This window comes from Miniopterus natalensis, chromosome 13 (genome assembly GCF_054644295.1).
Source record: "Miniopterus natalensis isolate mMinNat1 chromosome 13, mMinNat1.hap1, whole genome shotgun sequence".
Lineage (NCBI taxonomy): Eukaryota > Metazoa > Chordata > Mammalia > Chiroptera > Miniopteridae > Miniopterus > Miniopterus natalensis.
The window spans coordinates 63,602,642-63,618,659 of NC_142093.1; the positions used below are offsets into that span (position 1 = coordinate 63,602,642).

Genomic DNA, 16,018 nt, shown 5'->3' on the forward strand with positions numbered 1-16,018 from the left:
GTCCGCTCATATCTTTTTTTCTTTATTCAAAGCTCCTAACAGAGTGATTCATTCAAAGACATGAAAGGCAAGGAGGCGAGTGATGGGATCCACACTGACAACACAGACAACAGAAAACTCAATTTTTGTTTGCACAGGTGGTTCAAGAAACAGAGATTTCTAAAGAAAACTATTATCTGGCATTAATAAAATGCTATAAATATTACTAAAACCTGATCTTTTTTTCTAAAATGCTACACACGTACATACTGAACTATACGCAAAGATATATTATTCAGTTAGCCAGTGGCTACTTCAAACATTGCTCATAAGAAATTTCTTACAGCTGGTTTTTAATTTCATTTTTAAATGATACGTTGGGTCTGAAGCATTTAAACTGAGCCCGAGAAGGCACATTCCGAAATCTTTCAGCCTCACACTGTTTGGAGCCCACGGTCCTGGCTTCAGGCTCTGACGTGTAATAACTGACGTCTCTGCCGAAGGACGGCAGCGCCCGACCGCGTGACCGCCACCGAGCACCCCGCCCCGGCCGGCGCCGCGGGCTCACCTGCTCCCTCTCGGCCCGCCGCCGCTCCTCCTCGGCCCGCCGCCGCTCCTCCTCGGCCCGCCGCCGCTCCGCCTCCTCCAGGCGCCGCTTCTCCTCCTGCTCGCGCCTCCGCTGCTCGCGCTCCTGCTGCCTCCTGGCCTCACGCTCTCGCCTTTGTTGCTGGGAAGGAAGGAAATCATCAGCGGGGGTCTTCCCCGCCCGGTCACGGGGAATGGGGGGCGTCACGGCCCATCTCTACCGGCCGGTGACCGCCGGGCCTCTGGGAATCCCCGCAGGGCTGGGCTTCGCTTGTGTACCTACTATTTCCTATTCTTCCCTGTGCCACAGCAACTAGGGGACAGCGCATCCTCAGTCCTTGAATATTACCCAAGGCCCTGAGTCTGAAAAAGGAGACAAAGACGACAAATAAAGGAAAATAGAAATAGGGCAAATAAAGGCAAAAAGTAACTGAAAAGAAGGTGAAGAGAGAGCACGCACCAGGAAAAGAGGAGCTGACATCAGCCAGAGTAAGAAAGGCATCACCATTCATCACTATGACTGCAAACAACTGCCACGGAGCACGCTTACTACGCACCCCACACTGTGCTATGTGACATTCTTTTTTTTTAAATTGACTTTAGAGAGGAAGAGGGAGAGAGACGGAGAGAAACACCGACTTGTTGTGCCACTTATTTATGTGCTCACTGCTTGGTTCTCGCATGTGCCCTGACGGGACTGAACCCGAAACCGTGGCTTTTTGAGACCACTCTCTAACTGAGCTACCTGGCCAGGGGGGGTTTGATAGTTTTTATTCCACCTACTTTACCTAATATGATTCTCGTAACAATCCTAGGAAGCAGATATTTCATTCCTGTTCTACAGATGAGAAAACAGGTTCCGAAAAACTCAGGGTTGCCCGCTGGTCAGCCCCCGCCCGAAGGGCCGCTGGGTCTCAAAGCCGGTCCTGTTACCCAGACATCACTGTGCATCCCACCAGCAGGTGCTGAAGGTGCTGCCTCCCAGGCTGGCTGCCTCGGGGACCCCACAGCGTGGAACACGGGCACGCGGGCACTCGTCTGTCGGTAAAGCACTGGCCCAGTGCAGAGGGCAACAGTCACCGGTCCGTCCCCCGCGGGAAAGGCGAGCCCGAGGCCGCGCTGCCCCACAGAACCCGGGGCTGCTGGGACAGCACGTCTCACCATGGTCCACGCGGCAGCCGCCAGCCCCGGGCTGCTACCAAGGGCCCGAAATGTGACTGGGGCGATTGAGAAACTGAATTTTTAATTTTATTTCGTTAAAGTTCACTTAAATTATCATGCAGTTAGTGGCTACTGCACTGGACTGCACAGCTCTAGAGAGTAAATAAATAGCCACCAAATTTCTCAAGACACAGGAAACCGATTATTACCACCACAAACTTTAATGTGACGTTGAGATTAAATATTAAAAAGCCAAGGCAGTTTGAGGTAAAGCACTGGGGATATTAGACACGAATATTTAAAATGGGTATACAAAGTATTTACTGCGGTCCAAGCACTCCTGGATTTCTCCCGGCCCTCGACCAGCTCTCAATGTGAAGGTGGACACTCACAAATGACCCCGAGGGGTGCCAAGCCGCTTCCTGGGCAGCAGCTGGACAGGAAGGGTTACGTGGTGTCTGTCCTCTCGGCTGAGCACTAACTGCATCACCCTTATTCTCCATGGAGCTCTGCACGGGCTTCTGGCCCCACCTCTTCTTATTTCAGACACTCCACGTTCTGTGATTTTCCCTCCAGTCTGCCCTCGGAATTCAATGCACAGAACTCACCAGTTTCCACGGGTGGGGGCAGGACATGAGAAGTGAGTTCCTGTCCTGGTGTTTAGAAACAAGGCCTTTAATGGCCAAGCCGTCTTCATTAAATTCTGACACCCACACTGGCCCCAGACAAGGCACCTGCTGCCTGCCACTTGCTAGCTTAATGCCTTTACACTTTTCCCAGTCTTAGAAAAACAGGACACTACAGTTTGTTCAAAACGCCATCTAGGGAGGACAACTGAGGGCAACTGCCTGTGGCAAAGGCCTCGAAGCTGGGCCTTCTGCAGGGACACTGTTTTTCCTGTGCGGTTTGTACTTGGGGGGGGGGGCACGTGGCACCGGCTCCGAGCCCTACACACTGCCCTGCACGCCTCAGTAACAGAGGCTCTTCTTTTTAAAAACCAGCTACCAGAACATAAAACAAACAAAAATACTTCCACCACCCTGGACTCTGGGACAAACAGCACACAGAAACTGGAGGCCAGAGCGCGGAGAGCCACACCCACGCAGTGCTACCGGTGTCTTTCTTCTTCAGAGCAAAGCAAGCAAAGATCTGTTAGTTTATACCTGCGGCATTTTCTATTCAGGAACAAAAAAATGGTTTTTACCAGTACATCACTTACAATAAATATACAGCTGCTGGGAACACCACCATTTTTCTAACACTGGCAATAAAAATCATTGTAATTTGCCAACTGGGAAACAGGTTTTGTTAGATGGGCCAGGTTCAGAAACCCAGGCCGTTAAACCTGTTTCATGTTTCTTTGCTTTAAACAGAAATTCGTTATTTCAGATATTCCTGGCTAGCCAAATTTTTCAAAGGAAAACATCTTCTGAACTTTTTGGTTGAGTAAAAAAAGCATTAGAAATAAGATAAAACAAAAGTCTTCTTATGAACCTGAAGCTGAAATGCAAAGACTGTCTCTCATCCAAACAGTTCTAAAGCTTAAACCATGTGAGTGTCCTCCCCGTAGAGGCGAAGATGCTCGGAAGCTCCGTCCGAGGGGCGAGGGAGGCCTGACCTCTCCACCCCCCACCCCGAGGCTGCCGCTGCTGAAGCCCGAGGGGCAGCCCAAACCAGGACGATCTGATTGTCCAAATCAGGACACTCGGTTTACAAGAGCAATGAGTTGCTAGAATACACGGGGTTCAGCAGACACCTGGGAGGCCTGGAAGGGTCTCACCTCCCAATGGAAGAGCGAGCCCAGGGTCCCAACGGCAGCCTCCCCCCGCCGGTCAGACAAAAGGAAGCAGGAGAGGGGAACAGAAGCAAGGCCGTGGCTACACCCCTAGAATTCCCAGCTTCGGAGATGCAAGTTCCAAGCCAATCCCAGTGATGGGAACAGGTCAAAGGCGGCAAAGGATCCTCTATGCTGACTTTTACAACTTCGTGAGGAAAAAGTAGCCGAGATGGGCTCCGGGTGCCCTGAGCTCCAACCCGCACCAGGGGACCCTGGGGAGAATGGACGGCCCTGGTCCTGACTCAGCCGCCCGGGCACAAGCCCCTTCCCTTCGAGGAGCCTGTTTCCCGCCGTGCCAGAGTGTGTGGTGGCAGCGGGAGGGGGGCAGTCTGTGCTGGGTATCGCCACACGTGGAGTCTGCGATGGGTATTTACTGGAAGAAGTCCATAGCTGGTGGGTAAAGGAACAGAACCTTTTAAAAAGGTCTCAGCAGTGAACTGTAGGAGAGCTGCGGGCTCAGCCCTCCCTTGCCCGCGCCAGGCGCGCCGAGGTCGCAGGGCCAAAGGACGGAGGGCCGTGAAAGACTGAGGTGCTTCACCCCCACATCAGCTCTAAAAGTGAGGGAGACGGTCAACTGAAGGGCAGGGAAAAACCCCAACCTAGAACTTCCACTTCTCTTTGTAGCTCACCCTTTTGAGAGTGGCTTTTGCCACGTTTTATAATGTCCGTAAGTGCGGGCACCTGTCAGATACACGTGCCCAGTGCTCTTACTGACGGGAGGCTCTGCTCCTCTCAACGCCACGAGCCAGACGCGCGGGCAGCCTCAGAGACGCGCTCGCGGCCGCTTCTTTATGCGCCACGCAGGCTACTGAGGTTCTTTAATTCTTAGGGATGATGTTGAATTAAGGTGCCACTTAGCTCCACAGTATCACTACCAGAAAGAAAAGCCACGGGTTGCACTTTTTCCTCTCTTGTTATTTAAAATTTTTTATTTTGAAAGCAAATCCTATCCCCATCTCTGATGATGCCTGGGCTGTTCTCAGAAAGAACCAGAGGAGAAAAAACCTCATGTGAATCCTGGCTGCTGCAGGGCACTCCTGGCCGCCTCGCGCCGCCAGGCCCGAGGCAGAGGTCGCCCGGCACCCAGCCCACACCAGCCTCGAGACTCAAGTTCCCGCTGCATCTCGAGAAGGAAAGGGCAAGTGGGCGCGGAAGCAGAGGGGCCCTGTGCCGCTTCAGGCTGGCTTCCCACGACCGCTGCCCCCGTCCGCCAGGGCAGGCACACGCCAGGGCAGGCACACGCCAGGGCAGGCACACGCCAGGCCCAGCCACGCCCAGCGCCTGCTCCTCCCTCCTCTCTCCTGCTGTCTATCCTGGGGTCTCGGGAAATGGCAGGACCCTGGGGCACAGCCTCTGGCTCTGGCTCAAACTGAAGGCACTCACTCTCATACAAGGCAGCCAGCACCGAAGGGCTAAAATGTGCGGAATCCATTTTCTTGGTTATTTCCAACTGCACCGAGGGCAGGGCTCCCAGTCTGGCGGGAGATCTTGTTGTAAGAGGCAAATTTTAAATGCCTTTAGAAGCAGCTATTTTCATTTTATTCACGTTTTAAGTTTTTAAATCAAAGCACAAAGTACTTTAAAAACTCAAAAAGAGTATAAGGTTTATGTCAAAAAATAAACCGTCCCAATTCTCACTCCCAATTCTTACTGCCAAGGCATATAACCACTTTCAACACTTACAGCTTTTCCCATAGTATTTACACCCTTGTATTTCAATAACATGCTTAAAGAGCTATTAAAACTTTTTTTCCACTTTAGACACCATCTATGGATTTCTCCCAAAGAATATCCATTGCGTCGTCCATCCCATGCTCCAATCGAGTCATGGGACAATTTCTGGTTAAATGGAAAACCATACTCGAGGCTGAGTCATGGACAAGTGGCTTTTAGTTCTCTGAGGAGGTATTAATTGCTTTGGGGGGGTCGTCTGATTGATCTTCTACAGATCTATCACAAAATCATCTCTGAAGTCTCTTGTACCACCATAAAACTCCTTTAAAAAATATGGTTTCACTGATTTTGGGAGGGGGAGGGGGGAGGGAGAAGGAGAGGACCATGGGTCAGCTGCCTCCTGCACCCCCCCTCCATGTGCCCTGACGGATGGAGCCGGGAACGCCCCGTGCATGGGAACGGCACTCAGCCAGCTGAGCCACCCAGCCAGGGCATACGCCTTCCACTGCCAGGTCTTCTTTCTTTACTCGTGGAGGCTAACCCTCCCCCAGGCCTCTCTGCCCCGCCGCCGGGACGGATCCTCTCCAGGCGCCTGTGCGTGTCCAGCTTCTCAGGAGTCCTTTCGGACTCTCTCCTGTACAGGATCCCGCTTCCTGGAGCTGTTCTCAGCCTCTTTCCATTTGCTGGAACACATCTTCCAATAGCCCCTTGAGGAATAAGGCCCCGGGGACTCTGCACGTCACAGGCCTGCAGTCTCAGGGAAAGTTTCCCTGACTTTCAGAGGCCTCGCACTGCCCTTTCCCAGCCCCTGCCGCTGCTCCTGGAGGGTCAGGGGCCATCCAGGTGCCTGTTTCGCCCGGGACCCACCCACACCCTTGGCCTGCTCCCCCAGCGCAGTTCTCAGGATTCTTTTCATCCCTGATACGCTACAATTTCAAGTGGATTTATGTGCCTTTAGCCACATCTTTTTTATATTCACTGTGCTGGGCATTCAGTCCATCTTCGATCCAGGAATTCACGTCCTAGTTCCGGAAACTTTTCTTTGAATTATTCCTGTACGTTCCCCTATTAAATGAAGTTAAAAACCCTCTATTAAGTGGAGTTAAACCACCTGGACTGCTTCTGTTTTCCTTTTGTTCTATTTCCCATAAACTTACCTTTCTACCCCCTACTTTCTGAGAATTTTAATTCATAACAAAATTTTCAAAAATTCTCATTTTCTTACTCTTGCTGCCTGAATATTATATCTTCTCTTCCTAAGGACATTAAGACGCCGTGTGCGCGCGAAGTATCCTGAGACAGTTCCTGCGTCCCCTCGCTGTCCATCTCCTTCACGCTCCTTCCCAACGGTCCTGGAATCTTCCACATTAAAGGTTCCTGTCCGCGGTCCTGGCTGTCCACTCACCCTTGAGACCGTGAGAGCAAGGTGACTGAGGCAGCTCGGCCACTTCGTTGGGGCCTTGTGTTCCTTGGGCTGGTCAGTGTCCCCAGAGAGGAATCTGATATTCTGAGACCCTCCCAGTCGCCTGCCCGGGTGGAGGGAGGGGGCAGGAGAGGAGGTGCCGCCAGCACTGGGGGAGCCGGGGAGGTGAGCGCGTTGCGTTTGCAATCGCACTGACTGTCTGGACCTTCGTCAGTGCTCGTTTTCAGCATCTCCCTCCTCAGCCGTCTGGTTCCTCCAGGTTCCGAGTCTCAGTGGTTCCCGTTTTCTCGGTGTGCGCGTCTGCTCCTGCTGAGGGGGCGCAGCAGCCCGGCTGCAGGGCTGGGGAGTGTGACCGCTCCATAGAGCATGCTTCTGGCCCCACGTGTCACCACCCAAGTTCCACTCTCCCAGGACCTGCAGTATCAGTCTCCAGTCTCCACTCTCCCGTGCACTGACTCACACAACTAGATGCCTGCGCTGGTCTCAGTGCCCTTGCTGTTTATACCATTGTTGTTTTCTCAGTCATTTCACTGAGATTTCTCAATGGAAGTCAGTAAGCTTCCAGTTGTTTGTGTTCAACTGTTTTCTAAAGTCAGTAAATTATGTATTTAATTAAAGTAATTAAAAATTATTCCAGCAAGTGCACACCATAAAATAATAGTAAGCAAACATCTTACAAACGGACAGGCTATGATTTAGGGTCTCGATTGTTAATTGAAAGCCTTGGTTTCCTGGGAAAGTGCAGTGCTCTTGGCTCCTGCAGAAACACACACAAAAGACAGCAAGCAGCCAAGAGCAGCAGGGGCAGGCTTCCCCCATCCTTTCCCCTCCTGTAGGTAAATATCACAAATACTTTTTCAATTGTAAATCTAACCCTCATACCCAGCACATGCCATCTAAGACCGAAAACTATTGTGATTTTATCTACAACGTTTAGCATTAAGATTAAAGAATCCATTCAGATCTCTAGGTCTCGCAAACTCCAACCAAATCTAAAGCCACCTTTTCAAGATCACCCCTTGAGTATGTAAAGGCTTGAACAATGATGGTTACACCTGCAGGGTGCCTCCTAGTTTACACAGCGCGCCCTGAAAGTGCTTTAAGGTGGCCCAGCAGTGTGGCTCAGTGGTAGAGTGTCCTAATAGGTCACTGGTTCAATTTCTGGTCAGGGTACATGCCCGGGCTGAGGCTCAGGGAGGGGTACAGGACCCATGTTGATGTTTCTCTCTCATCAATGTTTCTTTCTCTCTCTCCCTCTAAAATCAATTTTAAAAACCATATTTAAAAATAAAAATAGAAAATAAAGTGTTTTAAGATGGCTCTGGAACTCAAATTAGAGATTCCAAGACCAAAGGTCCTTTTAGGAAAGGGCCTAAGTTTCAAGAACAAGCCCTTTCTTTCCAGAGATACATCCAGGACTACAAATGACTGGTTCATCCACTTGAGAAATATTTATTAAGTACATGGGTACACAAAGGTGACTCAGACACAGCCCCCTCTTCACCAGGTCTTGTAGGTAAAATAAGTAATAAATTTTAAAAAAACCCACAGTGGGGAAAGTGGTAGTTTCCAGGGACTGGCCCACTAAGCACGTCCTGGTGGGAGGCCATGGCAAGGACAAAGGCTCCTCTCCCACATTACGCTCTAGGATTTGAAACTGAAAATTGGACCAAGAGCAAGAATTTAAACTACCAACCATAAAAATCACTATGGTCAGAACAGGCCCTCAACTGGGGGTTGGGGGGTAATTAAAAGTTAAAGAAAAGCTTTAGCAAATATATCCTCTTAGGTGATTAATGTGAAAGCTCTCCTCTTGCAAAAAAAAAATGGCCAAAAATAAAATATCCACTGAGTAACACCCTCCCTTCCTGGATTAACTTTATGCCTGGGATTTCAAATAACAAAACCAGGAGACTCTAAGAAACGTGCCTTTTCGGGTTTACCCTGCTAAGTATAAACATGACGCTTCAAAGCATCTGCAAAGTGAGGTCACTGTCATTTTCTTAAGTCATTCTTTAGAAACAAAATCAAACAAATTGAGAAACTGCATGATGCCAAAGTGATTTCCGAATCTCTCAAGTTATAGAGAGATTTCCTTAATGAAGTGTTTCCAAGTGTGCCTGAGTAAAGATGCTTTATCTTTGAGTTCCCTTGTTTGGTATTTAAAAGCAGTGCTTTGACCTTACAATTCTGAAAACTTTTCTAAATTCGGATACTGGTAAGTGAGGTCCACTTAACTACAGCTGCTTTAGCAAAAACTGACTGCCTCTCGTGACCAGTCTGTGCTCCAGAGGCCGCTACCTCCAGGACCCGAGGTACATGCTGGACACGCAGCGCCAGCCCCGACTTCTGGAAGTGAGGACCTGAATGCCTCAGAGCCAAGAAATGCACAGCAAACGCGTCACAGTGTATTAATTTCTTTCTTAGAAACTTCTACGTTTTCCTAATGTTTCAATTTAGCTTCAGTACTAACCCCATTTCACATAGAAAATTTTTTTCTCTTGCCTTCATTTTTAATTTCTTCAATTTCTATCGACCTCTCTAAAATTTTCGTCACTTTGGAATTTGTAGAAATGACAGAAATGAAGTGTCCTCTGGGTGGAAGGAGAAGCAAAGTACAGGAACTGCTTGGGCTCACACAACCCTGACCTCCCTCCTGGAGGCAAGCAGGCCCCCAAATCACAAAGTGACAATGGCAACTCCATTGCTAAAATCTTTGGAAGGAAAGGTCATAAAGACAGAAAGTTCGTTTCTTAAATACCTGCAGAAAAAGCCTGAGCAGGTGAGTCCTGAATATCCCATCAGCAGCGTTTGTTCAAGAACAGAAAGGGCGCCCTGGCTGGTGCGGCTCACTGGTAGACCATCAGCCTGAACACCGAAGGGTCCTGGGTTCGATTCCCGGTCAAGGGCACGTACCTGGGTTGCAGGTTTGATCCCCAGCCCCGGTTGGGCACGTGCGGGAGGCAACCAATGGCTGTGTCTCTCCCCCGACCCCCTTCCGCTCTAAAAATCAATGGAAAAAACACCCTCTGGCGAGGATAAGAACTGGAAGGGAAAACGCAGGCAAGGCCGTGCTCGCGTGGCCGACAACGGAGCTCGAGGGTCTGTGAGCACATGCCAGGGTCACCTCCGCAAAAGGCAGGGCTGGAAGACAGGGAACTGAGCTTTCCTCACTTTTTTGGGTTATTTTATTAAGAAAACGGTAAGTTCTAATGTGAGATAAAAAGCTTGATTTTGACTCCCACCTACACTAAAAAGGTCATTTATACACAGTTGAAAATACAAGAGCGTGCTTCTGAGGCAGTGCCGGGCTTTCTTTGTAGAAGTAGCACCGTGAACCACAGACAAAGGAGGAATTCGCAGTTCCCATGAGGTCGAAATGAAGAAGCGGGGCTGGGGGACAGGAACCTTAGTTAGACACGTAACAGGTTCAAAAACATATCCAAAGTACCCCGATTAAGGCAGCAACCTTGACTTCGATTACTGATAGCAACATCTTGTCTAAAATTGTTACTGAACTTCGACAGAGTGGTAAACAGGCTGGCTGGTGCGGCTTGGTGGCTGAGCGCTGTCCACGCACCAAGAGGGCACGGCTTCCACCCAGGCCGAGGCACGTGCCGCCGCAGGCTCTGCCCCCGGGGGGGACAGCCGACAAAGTTCTCTCTCATCGGTTTCTACCTCTCTCTCCCTCTCCCTTCCTCCCTCTCTAAAAATAAAAAATAAAAAAATCAATAAAAAATATTTAAAAAAAAAAATAAAAAGAATTAGAAAGCACTGTCATCAAATACATCACTGTCCTGGGAGGGCGGAGGAAGAACCACAGGCACCAAGTCAGAACTCGATAAAAAAGAGCACAAACCGTGAGGATAAAATGACAACACAATTACACAGTCTTCATTTTTGCTCAAAAAGAAGAAAAACAAGTGAGAATAGAATGGGAGAAAAAGCTGGCCCGTGAACACTTTTTATGGCAAATTAGAAGCTAGAGACAAAGTTCCACATGAGCCGAGGCTGTGGTGCTGTATCTAAGTAAGAAAGGTGATGTTAAAACATTCTGCTGAAGGGAAATCTTGATCACACAGGGCTCTGAATCTGGGTGAGATACTAGAGTGAGGTAAGAAACACTGAGTGTGTCCAGAGGGAGGCTGGGGCACGGACGGGGGAAACTGCCAGGGCAAATGCAGCTGTGTGGGCTCGGCATCCCCCCCTTCCCCCGGGAAAAGCAATGAAGAAAATGGAGCCCGGCCAGTGGCCCAGAGGCTGAGCATCGGCCTGGGATCCAGGCGATCACGGTTCGATTCCCGGTCAAAGCGCCCAGGTTGCAGGTTCCATGCCCAGTCGGGGGCCCAAAGGAGGAAGCAGATCGACGTTTCTCTCTCATCACTGATGTTTCCACCTCCCTCTCCCTTCCTCTCTGAAATCAATAAAGATATTATTAAAAAAAAGAAAGAAAATGGAAAACGTGAACAAAAAACTTGTTTTCAGCAAAACTGGGAGAGACTCAAAAATCTGCAAGGACTTCCCAGACCCTGGTGCTCAGAGGAGCCAGGGAGAGAAGCCACCAGCAGCACTTTCCAAAGCCCTGAAGGAGGAGGGGCCTGAGCACCTGGCCACGCTTCTTCAGGATGCAGGACTACGGGGGCAGAGGCAGTGAGCTCACCTGCCAAGGGGGCTGGGACACAGGAGGGAAGGCAGAAGTCCTTCCCCAGGGGCCCGACTTTGTGGCAGTTCCCAGGAAAGGGATCTGCACTGGGCTCCCCACAGCCTCAACTTCCGGACTCTTTTTTTTGCCACTTGCAGGTAGAAAGTTATCTCCTTCAGTTTTAATTGTCATTTGTCTTACGAGTGAGGTTGACCACCTTTATCTACTGTTAGTAACAAAAGAAATCCCTATTCCCCAAACAGTCCTGATTGAAACTTTAATGCCAATAAACCATTTATGGCTCAAATATTCCCGAATTATCTTTCTGGGACCTAGAAAATAGATAATGCTTTACTACCCAGGCCAATACGAAGGACTGAGTGAGGTCACCGAGAACCCACACCAGGGGTCAAATCCATGCAGACATTCCCGCTTCAGTTCCCAGTTCCCTCTTTTCTGGTCAGGATTTGCACAAAGGTGACTCTGAGTTCGAACTTTTTCTGAGAAGCGGACATTAAAGGGCTAAGTGACATAAGGAGCGAGTGCAAAGCTCTCATTGAGCAGAAGTCCCTGTTCCTGGCCTGCACAGGGCCACTGCGGGCCTTCCCTCTGCGAGGCCTCCCTGCTGTGCAGAGGCGGAGGAAGGGCACGGGCTCACCACCCCAGTGGGCTCTGCTGAGTGGCCTCGGCTGCAAGTTACACACGCCCAGCAGGCCTGCTCCCGTGCTAGAGGAGGTGCAGCCCAGGGTTAACAGGACAGTGAAAAGTGCTGCACATTCTATGTAAGCAACCGCAAGAACCTTGAAACTCAAGCGTCCCCGGAAATCCAATGGTCCTGCAACCTGAGCAAACCTCACAGGGCACTGAGAGCAGCTTTAAAAATATTCCAAGAGGCCCAGCCAGTGTGGCTCAGTGGCTGAGCATCGACCTATGATCCAGGAGATCTCGGTTAGATTCCTGGTCAGAGCACATGCCTGGGTTGCGGGCTCGATCCCTACCTAGCAGGGGGCGTGCGGGAGGCAACTGATCAATGACTCTCATCACTGATGTTTCTCTCTCTCTCTCCCCCTCTCCCTTGCTCTCTCTGAAATCAATAAAATATATATATATTTTTAATTCCAAGAGTACACAAATAAACCACAAGGAGAGTTACATAAGTAGAAGTGTTGTCCTGCCTACAGAGGGAGTTTTGCCTGTTTTCTTCCACAAACTCTAGGTGACTCTCCCAGTTTCTCTGTCAGACAGGCACTGCTTTCTAAAGTAGGGGCGAATTATAAAGTTTGCAGAATTCGGGTTATAAACACAGAAAACGAAACACAGACTCACCCCATGAAATACACTAAGTAATTTGGGTAACAGCTTGTGCTCTTACCATATTTATAGAATAAAGCCCTGTGTGGACACTGTATCTATGTATATTTTGCATTCTTTTTCTGGCACAAAAGATAGAGGTGAAACGAGGTACGTAAATGAAATGAACAGAAACCATCACGAATAAGAAACCTGGAGCTCTGAAATATGTAAGAAAAGCAGTTAGAAAAAGAAAATAAAAAACTCTTTTAAGCCCCAAGTGAAATATAGAAAGTAATTTCTGTGAGTTAAGAGTGAAAAAGCTGTAATCACATCTCCTATGTTGACAGCGTCCGAGTTCGAGGGGCAGGCCGTACGAGACGGGCTCCCCCACAGGACACACCCAGTCCCACGTGAACGATTACAGGACGGCGTCTGTCACACCCAGCATCCCCTTCTCTTCACCCCTTACTCTTAAACGTACCTGAAGTTAGGGCATTTGTACAAAAATGTTTTTCATGTGAAAAACTGAGGTTTCAGAAAAAATGTACACGTAAACGCGAACCCAGAGGCCACGAGTGGAAAGCCCCCGGGCCACGCCTGAGCTGGCGACTGAAGCGGGACGGAGCCAGCTTCCCGGGCCAGCAGGAGGCGATCGATGGCCCGGCCGCGGCCTCCACCGGCGTCACGAGGAGCCACCGTGGGGCAGGTCCCGGAGTTTCTACAGCAAGGAGCCTCTCTAAGGCCTGGGGGAGGTGAAGCTGCCGCCCCGGCGCCGGCCTCCCTCACAGGCTGCTGCGCGGCCCCCGGGGACGCACGCCCGGGAGGGCCTGGCCGCCGACGGGGATGAGGAAGGGCGCAGCCCGGACCCCCTTTCCCTACCTCTTCCAGCCGCCGCCTCTGCTCCTTCTGCTGCTCAATCCGCTTCTGCCTCTCGGCCAGCAGCTGCCTTTTGTACTCCTCCTGCTCCCGCAGCTGCTGCTCCTGAAGTAGCTGCTGTCGCCGCAGAGCCTCGGAGCGCTCCTTGTTCTCCTGCTGCAGCCGCAAGAAATCCCGGCGGAGAGTGGACTCCCCTGGCACGTTAACGATGGAGCTGCGGGCGGAAGCGGGCGCTCAGCGGTGGGCTCGGCGCCCCTGCAGCGGGCGCACCCCAGCCCCGCGCGGCTCCAACCCCATCACCCTCTAACGAGCTCCCCGCTCCAAGGTCCAACGAATAAAGCCGTGGCCATGACTACACCTACAACCCAATGGTATTTATGCGTTTACCCATTTCATAAACATCTTAAAACTCTGGCCTGGACGACATCTCACCGAGGATTCTCATGTGACTCAAACTCTAAAATTAAAGGTGCAATCGTCCCTGTCTGGCCACCGTACTTCCCGTCAGTAGAGGTGACATCCTGCCCGGGTCGGCCAGGAAAGAAACGCCAGCGACACCTCCAGCACTCACGTACCCTCGTTTTCGTCGCCTGGCGCACTGAGTCCTACCCTGCGCTCCCTCCCACTCGCCCATTTCCAGGGTCAGCAGCTGAGTGCCTGCGAGTCCCAAGAACTAAACCCTGATTAAGCAGCACCTCCCTTGCTGGTCTTCCTTCCCCCCCAAAGCATCCAGAGCAACACGGCAAGTGAATCTCTTTACACGGCCTCTTTCATTAGGTGACGCTCCTATCCCAAAACAATTCTGCTCATACGATCAGTTCAAATTACCCCAAAAGTTTAGTCTCAAATGGATTAGGATCTCCTCTGTGAGAAAAGGACATTTCAGAGTGTTTTCAACAATCCTCCAACCTCCTGATACGCTCTCCTCAAGCTGCCAGTCTGCACACAGGGGCCCGCAGGCCTTCGCCCTCCTACCCGCCTGTGCTAAAATGGGAGTTACGTGTAGCTACAGCATGAACCCGGCAAGGCCAATACTGGAATTTTAAAATCCTCTCTTCTTGGATGAACGAGTTGCTGTGAGGTTCATACTCCAACTCGCCAGCCTTCTGCTTCGCGGGGCACCGGGAAGCAGGGAGAATCCCACCGGGCTGAGACGGATGCGCAGAGAACGTGCCCCAGGAAGGGGCCCGAGCTGCTCCGCCGCCCAGGGAAGGGCAGAGCAGGCAGGAACGGTGTTGGGGAAAGGGCAGCGTTTTCCGGGGGCCCTCCTGGCCCAGGCGCGACGGCTGAGTGTGCCGGGCAGTGCTCACCCTGCAGGACATCTGCGTCCCAGCCTCGCTAACGACGCCAGCGCAGGCTCCCCCTGCCCAGGACCAGACCCGACCGCACGTTTCCAAAGGGCGGGGGAGGGGGTAACGGGTGGCCGGGCAAGAGGACCCAGACGGGAAACGTTTATGGGAATCCTTCCCAAAACAGCACCGTGGGAGACAGCAGGACGCTTCCAAAGTCATTCAAGACTGGCCCACACTACGGGCGGTGAGTCCGAGCCTGGCGCTCAGGGGAGAGGGGCGCGGGCGCCGCCTTACCTGGGCTCCCCCTCCTGCTCAGGGACGTCCTCCTCCTCCTCCTCGCTGCCGCTGTACTCGTACTCCGTCTCGTCTGTGGAGAAAGGTGAACGGGCCATCGCAAACCGCGACGCGCACGGAGGGCCGGCGGCCCCAAGAGCGCCCCGCGGGAGACAAGCAGCGCGTCCTTGGTGAAAACACGTGTGTGGGGAGCTGGGGGGGAGGGGCGGCACCTTCCCCCAGGAGCGGTGGCCGCGCCCCGGGTTCTGATGCAGTCAGATGACCCCCACGGGGTGCACGGCTGAGGGGAGGCAGAGCCCCCAACACAGGACAAAAATGGCCCAAGAGCGTCAGCAAATTCGGAAAACCCACTCTGATGCCAACCTTCAAAAGAAGGAGATTTAACTGCCCAAACTAAGGCAATGAAAACATTTCTTTTTAGTAGTCGGGGTCCCCTAAAGTGCCCACAGCAGAGTCTGCTGGGCTGACGGAAGTGAAGCATGTAGCGGGCACTTAGGGCAGAAGAAACCAAACCAAGTGTTCGCACTATTATAAGGTGACGTCAGGGAGAAACCGATGACACAACACAGCCGGGGACAAGCTGGCTCGCCTCAGACCAGACTAGGCTTCAACAGGAGTAACTCGCTTCCACTCTGGCAGGCTTTATGCCCCGTCCCAAAAGTCAGTCCATTCCGTGGGACCCTGAACTTAATGTCAGTGCCTGGCCTTCAGTGAGCAATTTCTCTCCACCGAGCAACCAAATAAGAGAGGCTGGAAAGATTTATAAAACAAAGTCTCTTCACAAGCAAAAAGGACATTTCTAACTTTTCTCCCAGAGAGTTAAGTTTAAAATCAGCTTCCTGGAAAGAAAAATGAAGACTCAGAACTAAAACTGTGGTTTCGTCTGTATTACGTGTAACCGCGGACACTGCAACATGTGTGCACACGAGCTGCGCGGTCTCCCTGCGGACGTCAGTTCTCCT

At 51.3% G+C, this 16,018-nt stretch overlaps 1 protein-coding gene across 9 annotated transcripts in view; it reads right to left on the bottom strand.

The window, feature by feature from the left end:
* Positions 1-16,018, bottom strand: part of MAP4K4 (mitogen-activated protein kinase kinase kinase kinase 4) — a 158,992-nt gene that overhangs the window by 34,982 nt on the left and 107,992 nt on the right. For all 9 annotated transcript variants that reach the window (XM_087823742.1, XM_087823746.1, XM_087823748.1 and 6 more), the window contains exons 11-13: positions 15,057-15,129; positions 13,474-13,684; positions 548-706 (exon numbers count right to left, since the gene is read on the bottom strand). In XM_087823742.1, coding sequence (XP_087679868.1) covers positions 548-706; positions 13,474-13,684; positions 15,057-15,129 — 443 coding nt within the window. The remainder of the gene's footprint in view (positions 1-547; positions 707-13,473; positions 13,685-15,056; positions 15,130-16,018) is intronic.